This window comes from Aphis gossypii, unplaced genomic scaffold, assembly GCF_020184175.1.
Source record: "Aphis gossypii isolate Hap1 unplaced genomic scaffold, ASM2018417v2 Contig00296, whole genome shotgun sequence".
NCBI lineage: Eukaryota > Metazoa > Arthropoda > Insecta > Hemiptera > Aphididae > Aphis > Aphis gossypii.
In genome coordinates this window covers 94754-109858 of record NW_026083056.1, presented here as the reverse complement: position 1 = coordinate 109858, position 15105 = coordinate 94754, and the positions used below count along the sequence as shown (strand labels likewise).

General features: G+C 29.3%; 2 protein-coding genes across 2 annotated transcripts; both read right to left on the bottom strand.

Annotated features, from left to right (window-relative positions):
• Nucleotides 1-1810: 1810 nt before the first annotated feature.
• LOC126553658 (52 kDa repressor of the inhibitor of the protein kinase-like) lies at nucleotides 1811-2718 on the bottom strand. The gene is made up of 4 exons (XM_050208797.1): nucleotides 2629-2718; nucleotides 2378-2564; nucleotides 2014-2318; nucleotides 1811-1936 (listed from the first exon to the last, which is right to left on the bottom strand). Exons 1-4 carry the CDS (start codon nucleotides 2716-2718, stop codon nucleotides 1811-1813), a joined length of 708 nt encoding a protein of 235 aa, XP_050064754.1.
• A 116-nt stretch (nucleotides 2719-2834) lies between these two features.
• On the bottom strand, nucleotides 2835-4998 carry LOC126553657 (zinc finger MYM-type protein 1-like). The gene is made up of 7 exons (XM_050208796.1): nucleotides 4950-4998; nucleotides 4711-4784; nucleotides 4361-4606; nucleotides 4118-4236; nucleotides 3875-3996; nucleotides 3432-3806; nucleotides 2835-3349 (listed from the first exon to the last, which is right to left on the bottom strand). Exons 1-7 carry the CDS (start codon nucleotides 4996-4998, stop codon nucleotides 2835-2837), a joined length of 1500 nt encoding a protein of 499 aa, XP_050064753.1.
• Nucleotides 4999-15105: the final 10107 nt, after the last annotated feature.

Below are 15105 nucleotides of genomic sequence, written 5' to 3'. Positions count from 1 at the left end.
CAAAAATCAAATTATAATTATAATTTGGTCTTCATATTATGTTTTTTTATAAATTATTTATAACTATAGATTTATACAAATTATTATAAGTTTATGCTTCAATAATTTTCAAATGCTAAACTGAGTATTATGCTCAGTAAAAAAATTTGTGAATCGAAGTTTTTAGAAACGTCACGAGTCATATTTTTTTTTTTTTTTTGAAATTGAGATATTAGTAAAAACGTATATACCTAATATAATAGTCATATCATGTGTTTTTGAGTGAAAAAACCGACTTTTTAGGTGTAGTATTATTAGTAGGTGTATGATATATTTTAATAAGTACTTTTTCCTAAATTAATTTATTTTTCAAAAATATTTATATCATACAGTTTTTATCAATCATCCAAAAGTTTTAAATAATTGACTCATGACGTTTTTGCAATCATCGGATTCGTATATATATATTATATATATATTATATTAGTACCTATGTCAAGAATTTCCTCATGTATGAGAATAATTTTTTTCGTTAATCAAGTTGTGTAGTGTATATTTACATTGTACATTTTATGAATACAGCAATTAACTAAAATTAATCGCTGAAGAAAAGTCCGTTTTAAAAAAAGTTTGACAAAAAGTCCGGATTCAGTTATTTATAGTCGGACAAAAAGTCTAAGCACATTATTTAGTTTCTAATAAAAAGTCGGAAAATACAAAATATTCTTTATAGGTAACTAATATTTATTTTTAAAATTTAAAAATGTCTATACATATAAGTATGTATTATATTATTATATTTTTTTTCTATTTTCTTATTCTTATTATTTCGTAGAACTAAAAAAAATAAAACGGAAATCTACTATAGTTAATTACCTATACTCCGGCCCACGAAAGAACGACCGTAAAAACTCGTCCGACGCTGCGCATCGATTCCCCTTCCATATCGCATGCCGGGCGATCGGACACCGGTCGGGTAGTGGGAATATATCTGTATATATCAGTATCGATGCGCGAATTACGGTCGTTCTTTCGTGGGCCGGAGTATATATATTATATTATATTAAATATCTCTTAGATCGTATATGATCTAAATTCTAAGATATATCTATCGCTATGATATGTGGTTGTATGTCTACATGTTATCTACCATAAAATTATATTATGTACCTACAAGCAATAATCAATATCAATATTACCACGATTATTATAAAAAAAGAACAAACATTATATAGATCAAGATTCTAGTTATTAAATACATGTATCTAGTTACCTATTAAAATTGATTTAAATGAATAATAAATTATATAATTATAAATGAAAATTTAATAGAATTATTTGTATTTTCGGACTTTTTGTTTGTCCGACACTAAAAATGTGTTCGGACTTTTTTCCATAGACTTTTTGACCGATTACCAATTACAAAGTACTCGTATATTATGATTTTCATGTTAAACAATAATAAATATCTATAATAGTTTAATATAAATAAAGCTCTTTTATTTTAGATTCTGAACGTTTTTTTTTTTGTTTCCATAAAATATTTAGCATTTGGTTATTGCATATTACTGTAATAATTATTTATACTAAACATTTAAATCAGTCAATTTTGCTGGGTAATTGAATGGATAATATTATTGTCATATGAATGTGGTTTAAATTTGTGTATCAATAGCAGAGGCGTGCTCAGGATTTTTATATGGGGGGGGGGGGTTCACTTAATATTTTTTAATAGATTTATTTAATAATATAAAATTTCGGTTTTATACATAATATCATATATTTATTATAGATAATACACATTACACACAGGCACACAGACACAAAATAACTACATATTTTTTAAAAACAAAAAGTCTAATTTTCTAGGCTTTTTGGCCAATTCATCAAGGACTTCTTCAGCTGTTATTGGAACTTCCTTGTGAACGGCCAGCATTGTCAATCCATTAAGTCTAGTCTAGAAAAAATATGTTGTAAATGTAAATATAAAAAAATATTATAATTAACTATTTGTTTAAATTTTGAAATGTTTACTTCTGTCATCGTGCTACTTAGATAATTCTTCAATCTTTTAAGACATGAAAATGTTCGTTCCGGTGTGGCCGTTGACACAGGTAGTGTACATAATATTTTTAGTAAACTATAAATATTTGAAAATATTTCATTTTTACAAAGTCTCAAAGCTTCTAAACTGTTTTTTGGTAGCTGTTCATTTTTTTCTAACAAAGCATGCCATAGATGTAATTCTGCTATAACTGTATTTTTGTCACTATCGAGATAGAATGTAATGAGTTCACCAAATTCGTCCGAATATAAACCAGAAAATAAACTCTGAAATCCTGAAAAAATACTTAAAATTAATACCCAAAAATTAAAAAAAAATAATTAAATAACTGACCTTTAAATATATTTTTATGGCACATAAATCGCTCATTTAGCTGCTGAATAAAATAATCTATGTATGGTATAACTACTGTTATACGATAGTATTCATTAGCATCCTTAACACAGGGATTAGCTCTACGTGTACTTCTTTTATTTAGACGTTTTACTGATATAGTGATGTCTAATATGTTAGCCATTTTCTAAAATAATATTTTAGTAAAATTGGATAGTCTATTTGTTACATCAATTTTTATAAATATTTACTTCAGCTTCTTTAAACAGTTCATTAAATTCTTCGTTGATATTTTCTCGTAAACCTTGAATACTAGTTACACTTACTTCAGCAAGATCCATTGCTTCTTTAAGATCAATATTAATTTTTTGTAAAAGTTTACATAAGGGTAAACAATATGCAAACACTACCTAAAAATCATATTAAAATAATAAATAACACACCTATAAATATATAGTCATATAATAATTATGATTACTTTAACAACTTGAAGAGAAATCAAGAATTCTGAGTCCATAGCATTCAACAATATTCTGGCATCGGTAGCCGTTGTGTCATTCCATCCATATATTTTATCTAGTGCAACAACTACAAAAGGAAATAACTCTATAAAATCGTTAATGGCTGTATATCTTTCGACCCATCTTGTGGCACATAAATGTTTCAAAGATTTTGACTTTGTATCCATGTCACTTTCATCAATGACATGCACCAGAACATTTTTACGTTTTGGTGTGTTAAAAAAGCAGTACATTTTTTCTATCACTCCCAAATAATTCCTTATTGCTTGAATCTCACAAGCTGCAGACACAGCCAAATTTAATGAATGTGCCGCACAGTGGACATATAATGCCTTGGGGTAAGTTTCTTTCACAATGGTTTGGGTTCCTTTAAAGCGACCTGCCATATTTGAAGCCCCGTCATAACCTTGACCATGCATATTAGAACAGTTTACTCCAAAAGAATTTAAACCTATGAAAAAAAAATTAATTTATAAAAAAATATATTTTCATTATTATAAATTGAATGTATATATATTATATTTAATGTTTACCATTAACAATAGAAAATGCAAGATCTTTTCCAGTTAAGCTGTCAATTTCAATGTACATCAAAAAACGTTCACATAAGTACACATCTGTTCCAGAACCGGCAACATATCGGACACAAATTGACAATTGTTCTTTCACTGAAATGTCTGTTGTCTCATCTGCTAATACTGAGAAGCAGCCAGCCATATCAACTTCCTTGACAATTTTTTTAAGTATTAAATCACCACAGGAAGAAATTATTTCATTTTGAATCTTTGAACTTTTGTATTTATAACGACCATCAGATTCTAAAAAATTGTTTAAATGCTCCATATCTTCAGCCTTGTATTTTAAAATGGCACGGAAATTAACCTCGTTGATGTATGGTTCAGATTCACCTAACGCATAAATACATTTTGTACAATTATTATAAAACATGACAATTAAATTTTTAATTTTAAATTACTTTTAAAACAAATTGGACCAAAATCTGTATGGCCACGTAGGGCAAGTTCCTGTCTTCCACAAAGAATGACACATTTTATGATTGGAATAATATTGGCTCTATTTTGTTTCTTTTGTTTTAATCTAAATATTACATATTAATAATAGTAAAAAACAATGTAATATATACTATTACTGTATAATATAATATTGAAAAAGATTATCCAATTATACATTAAGTTTTTAAATAATATCTATTGAATACCTTTCATCATCCAAAATCTCAATAATATTTGGTTGGCTTTTTGAAAACAATTTTAAAAAGTTTTCACCCTTTAATATAGCTACTTTATGATACTCATGTTCATTATGCTTTTCAAATACCTATTAATTAATTAAATTTATAAATTGATATTAATATATATATATATATATATATATATATATATATAATGATTATTATAAGCAAAATATATCATGCTTAAGCATTTATAATTAAATTAATTACTTCTAAAGCATTCTTCCAATTTTGAAAGCCATTCAATACAAGACTGGCTAAGGTCTGACTACCAATGCCACCTGTTCTAGCAAACACTATGCAATACTTGCAGAAATCCCCTTCTAATTTTTCAGAATAACAAAGCCAACAATATTTTTCTAACCATCGATACTGAAATTTAATTTTAATTTTGACATGTTGTTTTAACAATGGAAATGAATAACTCAATGGTGGTGACCATAAGTTTGTCAACACCTATAATAACATATAATATTATATGCTATAATATGAATGAATTAAAAAAAATTATTACTAATATAATCAGTACTAGACAGTAGTCTCGTATAATATGCACTCACTACATGCTTTTCGATGTCAGATAAGGTTCGATTAATAAATAAGCAAAGGCAAAAAATATACACATTAACATTAACTAAGCAGGCAGCAGTAACATTTTATAATATATTTCATAATTCCATATTGTATATTTTAAAAGGTGTAAGCTATCAGCGTTTATATTTTACCTGTTTATGTCTTACCTTCTTGTCATCAACTTTATTTGACTCGTCGATATCTTTAAGTTTTCTTTTTAGTAAACCTGAATCAGATTCACTAACCGTAAAAAAGTCAGTGATTTTTTTCGCCATTTTTTTTAACATCACAACACTCACTACGGGGTAAAGACTGAAATACTTATACAAATTACAAAGCTTTTGGCAAATAAAATAATAATCAGTGTGCTCTGAACACAGTGTAAAAATAATATAATATAAGATATAACGAATAACGATGGTTAATTTGTACGATAACTCCAAAGTCCAAGGTTTATAACAATTAACGGTAACGCGTTCCGATAACACAGATATAATATATTTATATTTATATACCTATCGCTATCAGTGCCGAATGCCGATTATTACGAGGACCAAGCGCATGGAATAATGAAATTAAATATTGTAACAATACTTACTCTTATCACGGGGGCCTAATTGTACCGATTCCACAAATACTACTAACAATACTACGCCGATTATTCAATGTTGCCAAATTAGAATAGTTTTAAATTTTATTATATTATTGAAAAAAAAAATTTTAATATTTCCTTCTATTGACCACTATTATTTATAGAATATTAGTATTATACAATATATATATTACCATGGGGGGTTCAAACCCTATAAACCCCCAACCCCCTTGAGCACGCCTCTGATCAATAGGTTAGTGTAAACTTGGTTAAGTCCCATATCTGAAATAGAGGGATTGATAGTTGTCTAACAACTTATATTATATCATAATATGTATTTATATCCATGTGTTTTCTATAAAAATAATTAAATTAAAAATATTTTTATACCGTTTAATGAAGTGATAAAATATATTTGAGAGTGATGAACTTATATTAATTAAGTGAATTTATAACAATTACTCATTATACTAAAGTATGATACTAGTTTTTATTAAAAACATAAGAACGTGTGTAGAACAAAAGCAGTTTATGTTTTTTGTCTTACTAAGTCATGTTTGAAAAAAATATTAACACATTTTTTATCATAATCAAATAACAATAAATTACAAAATTACATTATTGAATTTATTATTCATTAACTAAATCAATATTCTAATTACTTTTCTTGGTAGTAAAATAACATTAATTTGTTTAAAGAACGATTTATTCATAAGAAATGTAAACAAAACATAATTAATTTTAAAGTTTATTTATCTACGTTCTTTTTACATATTTTACTTATTAGACACTATGGGCCAGTTGTACCGTTCTGTAGTTAAACATCGATTAGCTAATCAGTGATCAAATTTTAATCAATGATTAACTATTGATGTGTTGCTTAGATCATATACTATGGATGTAGTCATGCGTATAATTGCTCTAGCACCGAATTGTGTCCAACATCATCCCCACCATCTTCAGAATTTCACTGTACATGACACTAATGCGCATGCCCGAAAGCCAGAAAATTTCAACGTTATCGCTTATCACTTTATCAGTATAACAGTATCATTTGCTTAGATTTCTGGGCATGCGCATTTCTTTCGTGTACCGTGAAATTTTGAAGGTGGTGGGGATGATGTTGGACACAATTCGGTATACGCATAACTACATCCATAGTATATGATCTAAGATGTGTTGTATAGTTGCTGGTATAGCTGTAATTAGGTAATCGATGATTAAAATGATACTAATTAATTATTGTATACTTGTTTACGATATTTTTATTTATTGTTGGTACCATTTCACGCTTTATCACAAAACTACAGTTAATATTCAGAAAACGATATATTTATTTATAAATATAATATAATATTTGTTTTTGTTTATTTATGTTGGAAGTTGGAACTTATTATTTACTTTTATACTTTTTATTAGTTATACAATTGTTATTAGTTATTCTATTAGTATGGAAGTAGCTACGAAGAAGCGTACTACCAATTTTACGGCTTCCGAAGAAGAACTACTTATAAGTTTAGTGAAAAAATACAAATCTGTGTTGGAATGTTTAAAAACTGATGCTGTAAATGCCAAGTACGTATTACAATATACAAAAAGTAATTCTATAATTGTTTTCTTAACTTTTTATGTATGTACTTGTGTTGTGTACTACCTATTGTAAAACAGCATTATAATATGTGATATATTATTCTATACTTTAGTCAGTAGACAATTTTTTATTATAATATGAACATCATAAATCTGTATAGTATTTATATAACTGTTTACTTTCGTTATTTACCAATAACCTAAGTCACAGATGTATGCTTATATGTAATAACTAGAGTTAGGATGTTGATGACTTTTGCATTTTTTTTCCTTTTATTCTGTACAATGCTATCCTAGCTAAAAATTTGTTTCATGCTCCCTTGATGCAGAATATTCTAATTTTATTTTGCATTTTTTTGCATTTTTTGCATTTTTAGCTATAAATGCGGTTATACGACAAAATGTCTCTATTAAAAATATCTCCGTCAAAATATCTCCAGTATAAAATATCTCCGTCAAAATTATCTCCAATACAAAATATCTCCCGATTCCCTCGAACATTAATAAAAACGATTTATACTATAGCCATCTGATAGAGAAATGTTATTGACGGTGATTGTGATTGAACTTTGTACTTCCCTATATCATGGTCCGCCTACCAGTAAGTACAGATTTAGTAATTATAAATGTATAGGAAAATTTGAACCTATATAGATAGGTAATTTTACAGATAAAAATTTAGAAGAGAGAGCCGGAAATGTGTGACACACTGACACTGCACGACATTGGCTTGTATTACGCATTAGTGTTAACGTACTACCACCTAAATATGCCTTTAAAATTTGTTAAAAGCCAAAAAGGCAAACAACTTTTAATAAACAACGGATATATGCATTCATATTATAAAAAGGGTAGTGATAAATTTATTTGGCGTTGTGTCGATTATCAAAAATATAAATGCAGCTCATGCTTTACGTCAACAATGGATGAAACTGGTATGTGTTACATTTTATTTTAATAATATTTTTGACTTTTTACTTTATACTTTTTTTTTAACAATATTTATACTTAAAATAATTTTTTAAAGGGATAATTATGAAAGAGTCAGTTCATTATCATGCATCAGATATTTCAAATGTCCAGGCAAAAATAGTTATAGAACAATTGAAAGAAAATGCCTTAATCACAGAATTATCAACAAGAAACATTATTAGTAGAACGATTTCAACAACTGAAGTTGGTGTGGTTGGCCAGTTACCAAGCATAACATCAATGTCTCGTACAATCCAAAGAGTGAGAACGAAAAATGAAAAACCACCTGAAAACCCACTGACCGTTCACGATTTGGTATTACCTGATGAGTATATGAACATAAACGGTAATAATTTTTTAATATATGATAATAAAAAAGAAAATAGATTATTAATGTTTGCCACAAAAGAAAATTTGGATACACTTCATACATTTAAAAATTGGATGGCAGATGGAACATTTCGAGCAGTTCCGAAATTATTTTCTCAATTGTATACAATTCATGGTTATAAAAATAGAACAACTATTCCGCTTATCTATGTTCTAATGACCGACCGAACGACCAATTCATACAACGAAATGTTACAAGTGCTAAAACATAATAACCCGAATTTAAACCCTTATTCTATCATAATAGATTTTGAAAAAGCATTTGAAACATCATTTAATGATAAATTTCCGCAAACAAAGATAAAAGGTTGTTATTTTCATTTTCAACAATGCCTATGGCGGAAAGTCCAAGAAAATGGTTTACAGTCCTTATACGCTGAAAATGTTGAATTCGCATTACAAGTACGACATTTAGCAGCATTGGCATTTGTACCAACAAATAAAGTTATACATTATTTTGAAAAATTAGTTGATTCAACTTATTTTATTAATAATGAAAACAATTTATCGACGTTAGTAGACTACTTCGAAGATACTTGGATTGGTCGCTCAACACGTAATCGTAGACGCCCGCCTAAATTTCAAATCAGTATGTGGAATTGCTATGAGAGAGTTTTGAAAAATAAACCTCGCACAAACAACTCAGTTGAAGGCTGGCACCATGCCTTTAATTCAGCATTAGGAGTAAATCACGTTACCATTTGGAAGTTTATCACATTTTTAAAACAAGAACAAGCTTTACAAGATGTTGCCGCCCGGAATGCAACAATATTAGTAGCGCATTATATAATACAGCTAGCCACTTATTATATAGGTCAACGGCCTATATTTGTCACCGGCCGATCACACACACACACGCACATACATATTACTGTTTATTTTATATTATTGTTTAAATTTGTGTTTTAATTGTTGTGTGAGTTATATAATATTAAGATTACGCGTGAAGAATCGCAATCAGCGCATTATTATGTCTTCCCGTCCGCCCGCGTCGTCGGTATAATATTATAATTAAGTCAGTCTTCTCTCCAGCGTCATTGCAATATAGCTGCCGTACGTGCGCTAATCGCCGTTGTTTTTTATATACTTAAAAAAGTTCGTGTTTGTGAGCGCGAATCGCTAGTTTTATTATATTTTGTGGGTGCGAATCGCCACCTTGTTATTATATTTTGCTTAGACGCTAATCGCCGCAACTTCTTTTTATAATATTATATACTATATAGTGTGCGCTAATCGCCGCTATTATTATTATATTGATATTGCACTGTGGGCGCGAATCGCCAATTTTATTGTATATTGTGTGAGCGCAAATCGCCACATTATTGTTATTGTTGTGTGAGCACTAATTGCCACATATTTTTTTTATTATTGTATTGTGAGCGCAAATCGCCATATTCATCTAGTCTTTTTTTTGTGTATTATTTAAATTATTATATCCGTGTTGTGTGTGTCATTTTTATTATATAGCTTTAGGTGCAGCTGGCCAGCTGAGCACCGACAATATTGTGAGTTTTTATTTAATTTATTATTATTCATATTTAACTATTTTCTATTATTTTATTGGTTGTGCCGAACCCTTTGGAGACTACGATGACTTTGATAATGAATCAAAATTAAATTTCAAGATGACACTATCTAAAGAACATTGGGAGTCAATTTATGATTCTGTAAACTCTCGGGTTTATAAAAGGTCAGATGGGAAAAGTATGTGTCGTGAATATCAAACTCTAAAACCTTACGAATGGTCTCCGATAATACACAACTATTTTTATGCTTTAACTAAACTTCCATGTTGCATAAGTTATAAAAATGCCAAAGTATGTCCAAATGGCGAGGTTTTCCTTAAGATAAATGGAAAATGCACTGTGTGCTTAAGTAGATTTCAAGGAGTAATCATTGATCAACCACTATCTATAGATATTGTAATCATAAAGTGTATATACCAAGGTGATTTTAAACATTGCAAAAGTTCTAATAAAAGAAAACTAATTGGAAATAAACGGGAGTTATTAAAAAAAACTAATAACCGAAAATCAATCCGCTGCTTATGTACAACGTGTTGAAGCAATGGGCATGATGGAATATGGAGATAAAGAGCCCAGTAACTTGCCAACTACAAATGCTCTTCGAATTCTCAAGCATAAAGCATTGAAGGAAGAACAAGTAAATTCTGACCCAGTTATCGCACTGTCAATATTAAAAGGGGCTTCACCATATAATAATATAATTAAAGATATATCATATGATAAATTTTTTGTACATTATTGGGCCTCCACAGAAATTAATTCTTATCGACTTTATGCAAAAAGTACAGACGTTCCAAGATTATCAATCGACGCTACAGGAGGTATAGTGAGAAGACCGACATTAATATCTGGGAGGCAAACGTCAAATATATTTTTATACCAAATTGGTGTGAGAGATCCAAAAACTAGTTGTCAATTTGCTGTAGGACACATGTTGTCGGAGAAACATGATCATAACACAATTTCATACTGGCTATCGGAATGGCTGAGAAGTAAAATTCCTCCCCCAAAATAATAATAACTGACCAATCTTTGGCCTTAATGATGGCAATAACGAAATCATTTACCCAATACTCATATTTCACAAAATATATAAGTGTTTGTTCCTCATTGATTCTGAATGAACCGGGAGTAGAAATTCCATCAGTTATGATTAGAAATGATTTCAATCACATCATGCACCTGCTAAGCTCATGGCCAGAAATAAAAAAATCCTCATTCAGAATAAAAAATTTTTACTTACGGTCTATTGGATTAATAATTGCTAGTACCGATTATACAGACATTAAATTGTTATTAACGCATATTTTCACTGTTTGTTTGTATGAAACTGATGGATTAAATTCATACAAACAACCCACAAAATGTGAAATATCCAAGACATATCTGAAACGAAGAATAGCGACACACGAAATAGAATTGAACGATTTTTTAAATTCAAGAGAATCTGAAGATAATGAACCAAATGAAGATTATACAGACGTTATTGAAGAATCTCCTAACACTTCAATATTTTTAGAGTTCAAATTGATTTTAGATAATGTAAAAAATGAAGCAAACTATGATGATGTAGGGGATCATGATAACATGCAGTTTAATCCGAACATTGCGAAAAAATTATTAGACTTCTGTAAATTAATTCCGACCTGGTCTGCTATTATGGTTCCTATATTTAAGTATGGAAACATCACTGAAACTAGCTCAACATCAGAAAGTTTATTCAATGATTTGAAAACTAACGTTTTCAAACATAAAACTTTACCTTTACCAATAGATCAATTTTTGAAAATTCATGTAAATTCAATCATTGGTTCTATGAATATGATAGGAAATAAACTTGGTGCAACAAAATCTGAAATTGAGTATGATAGTTGTTTGACAGATAAAAATGATGAAGTAAAAATAAATGAACTAAGTGATAATAGTGCTAATAATGTAAATATTCATGATTGTTTTGTATATAATATAGAAAAAAATGATGGCAAAGTGAATGAATTTAATTTAGAAGTTCAAAAAGATGATGACAAAGTAAATGAGTTTAACTTAGAAATTGAAACAAATTATTATGGCAATGAGAAGTTTAATTTAGAATTGGAACAAAATTATGACATTGAGGAGTTCAATTTAGAAATTGAAAAATATGATGTCAATGTAAATGAATTCAATTTGGATATTGAAAAAAATGATTCGTTTGAAGATTGGAGGGGACTTGGTAAACCAATTAAAACCAAAAATGTTTCATGTTATGACACCAAGGAGCTAAATAATGTAACAAATGATTCAAAAACACTCAAAATAAAAACTAAAAGTAATAAAAAAGCAATTACCTTGAAAAAGACCCAACTTTGTTGTTTTACAACGATCGTAGTAAAACAAAAAGTATAGTGTTAGGTATCTTAAAGAATGGTAATATTTCAGATCTTAAACCAGTTAAAATTGATGGATTCAGCTATACTCTGACCAATACCTGTGCATTTGATAGTTTATTCCATCTGATATGCACTTCTTATGTTGACAGTATGCAATATTCTGCATATATTAATCAAGAAATATCACAAAATTTTTTCGAATTGGTTTCAACTGCTTCAAAAGATGGAATTAATGCTCAGACATATCGGAAAAGAGTCGTCATATTAATTGAAGTAATGTCCACTCTGAGAACCTGGAACGAACATCCAAGCGGCCTTAGAAACTTCGACTGTTCTTGTACAATGACATTCATGATACAAAATATATTTACAAATTATTTTTCGTTAGTGACAATAGAGAAATGCCTTAACTGTTCTTTTACTAAAAAAAGAGAAAATGTAACAATTTCAGTTAAGTTACCAACGGAAAACTTGGATTTTTTAAATGACGCGTTAACGTCAATGTTTTTAGATGATCCAAAGGTATGTCAAAATTGTAAAATTGGAAATATTGAACTGGTAAAAGAATATGGAAAACAAATATTTATTGAACCATATGTACCACTTACTGCTAGACAAAACACGGACAAGGACTTGGATATATGTGTTGTACTAAATGAGATTCCTAAAACAATAACGGTTCAACAACAGCTTTATAATCTTAGAGGGATAATTAATTTTATTCCGCCAACTTCAAAGAAACTACAAGCTATGGGTCATTATATCACTTATTGTTGGAGGCACGCAACCAACAGATGGGAGAAGTACGATGACTTATCTACTACAGCAAGAATTGTTAGACCGCCAACTATCGCTAGTAACTGCCAAATATTAGTCTATACAATATAAATTCTGGTAAATAAAGCTGTAACTACAGTGTATTTAAACGTATTTAAACATTTTTTAAATAAATTCAATTTTTTTAGGAGCTAACGTCTACACTGGTTACATCGTAAGCAATAACAAAAAAAAAAAAAAAATCAAAAACTGTAATACCATGTTATATTTTTATCAAGATTAAACTTTTTTTAATGAAATATGTAAAAATCAACACTTTTTTTTATAAATGTAAAAACCAACACTTGTTTAATATTAATATATCTTAAAAATCATCATTTGTATTATTATATTATATAAAATAAAATTCTTCGATTTCAGTCGTATTTTACTACTATTGGTAAACATGCTTTAAAACAACTCTTCACCCTTAAAAAATACTTAAGTTGTATTATAGGTACCAATTTTCGATATTGCGATTTAATTTAGTGTATTTTAGTATTTAACTAAATTTAATTAAATTAAAAATAATTTAAAATTTTATTTCACAGTTATTACATAATATGTAATGTAATACTGTTACGTACTTCATTAGTAGGTAATATACACAGTCGTCATAATACGAGCCACTATTTCCGGTGAGTGTAGTACCTACTTTTGTATTAAGTATAATATGTAGTTATATTTTAAATAATAAATGGTGTTATGACGTATTATAGAATTTTGGGAGGTAGGGGTTAAACATTTTTTTTTTATACGCCCCAATCTATAAAATATAACCTATTGAACAACGTAAATACATGCAAGTTTAAAATTTTTAAAATTGTTAATTTAAATTACTGCAAATTACAATTGTATTTTATTGTATATTATTGCATACTAAAAGATATAGGCAATGAAGTAGTGCTACTCTACCACTGGTAAAAACTATAAATTTTAAATATCAGGTAAGTGGGTATAAAGTAACTAGAAATAAGGGTGCTAGCAGGGTTTCCTTAGCAACCCCGCTAAAAGTTTGGAATAATTGGAAAACCGTTGAGGTACAAACGATTTTATTTGAGGTACAAACGAGGTACAAACGATTAATATGGTTTTAAACTAGAAATTCAAAGGGGGGTGCTATCGTTTCCCCAGCACCCCCACCAAAAGTTTGGAATAATTGGAAAACCGTTGAGGTACAAACGATTTTACTTGAGGTACAATCAGGTACAAACGAGGTACAAACAATTGGTATAGGTTTCGATTAAAAATTCAAAGGTGGGGGTGCTAGCGTTTCTTCGGCACCCCCAAAATCGAAGTAGGGATAATTTGAAAACTGTTGAGGTACAAACGATAATACTTGAGGTACAATCAGGTACAAACGAGGTACAAATGATTGGTGTAGGTTTCGGGTAAAAATTCAAAGGTGGGGGTGCTAGCGTTTCTTCGGCACCCCCAAAATCGAAGTAGGGATAATTTGAAAACTGTTGAGGTACAAACGATAATACTTGAGGTACAATCAGGTACAAACGAGGTACAAACGATTGGTATATGTTTCGAGTGAAAATTCGGAGGTGGTGGTGCTGGGGAAATGGACCTCGAACCGGCAGCGTTATATTATATTATTATTGATATTTTTGTATTGTTGGGCCAGAAGGGCCGTAGTTAATTATTATTGTTGTATTATATATTATTACCATTTAAACTGAGTTCCATATTTTTTGTAGAGTTACCTATCCGTTTTAGAATTTAAGTTTTACACACACACAATTATACACACTTACACACACCACTGCACACTAGCACTCTTTGGTCTTGCTCGACGACCCCGTCCACTTCTTTAGAGTCGCTATACACACATACACACACATACACAGGTCGGTCGGTGTGCAGCGCACGAAGTATTTTGGTGACCGGGCGCGCGTATTAGCTTTATATGCTCCCGGCCCGTTCACAAGAGGTATTGTATCATACAAATTTAAAATATTGAATATAATAACTTGTATTAAAAATTAAATGTATATTTTACAGGTTCAGTTAGAAAAATTAATTTCTGGAGAGCCTAGTACAAAAAAAAAGAAAAAATATAAGAACCACGATGAAATGATATTGAACGTAGTGAAAAACTTCAATGAAACTCCAGCCCTT

Excerpts from the sequence above, each read along its gene's own strand:
- LOC126553657 (XM_050208796.1), bottom strand. The coding sequence starts at position 4,998 with ATGGCGAAAAAAATCACTGACTTTTTTACGGTTAGTGAATCTGATTCA. Across the intron at positions 3,997-4,117 it reads GAGATTTTGGATGATGAAAG|ATTAAAACAAAAGAAACAAA; the intron begins GTATTCAATAGA and ends TGTAATATTTAG. Across the intron at positions 3,350-3,431 it reads TGCATTTTCTATTGTTAATG|GTTTAAATTCTTTTGGAGTA; the intron begins GTAAACATTAAA and ends TTTTTTTCATAG.
- LOC126553658 (XM_050208797.1), bottom strand. The coding sequence starts at position 2,718 with ATGGATCTTGCTGAAGTAAGTGTAACTAGTATTCAAGGTTTACGAGAA. Across the intron at positions 2,319-2,377 it reads CCATAAAAATATATTTAAAG|GATTTCAGAGTTTATTTTCT; the intron begins GTCAGTTATTTA and ends GTATTTTTTCAG. Across the intron at positions 1,937-2,013 it reads TAAGTAGCACGATGACAGAA|ACTAGACTTAATGGATTGAC; the intron begins GTAAACATTTCA and ends TATTTTTTCTAG.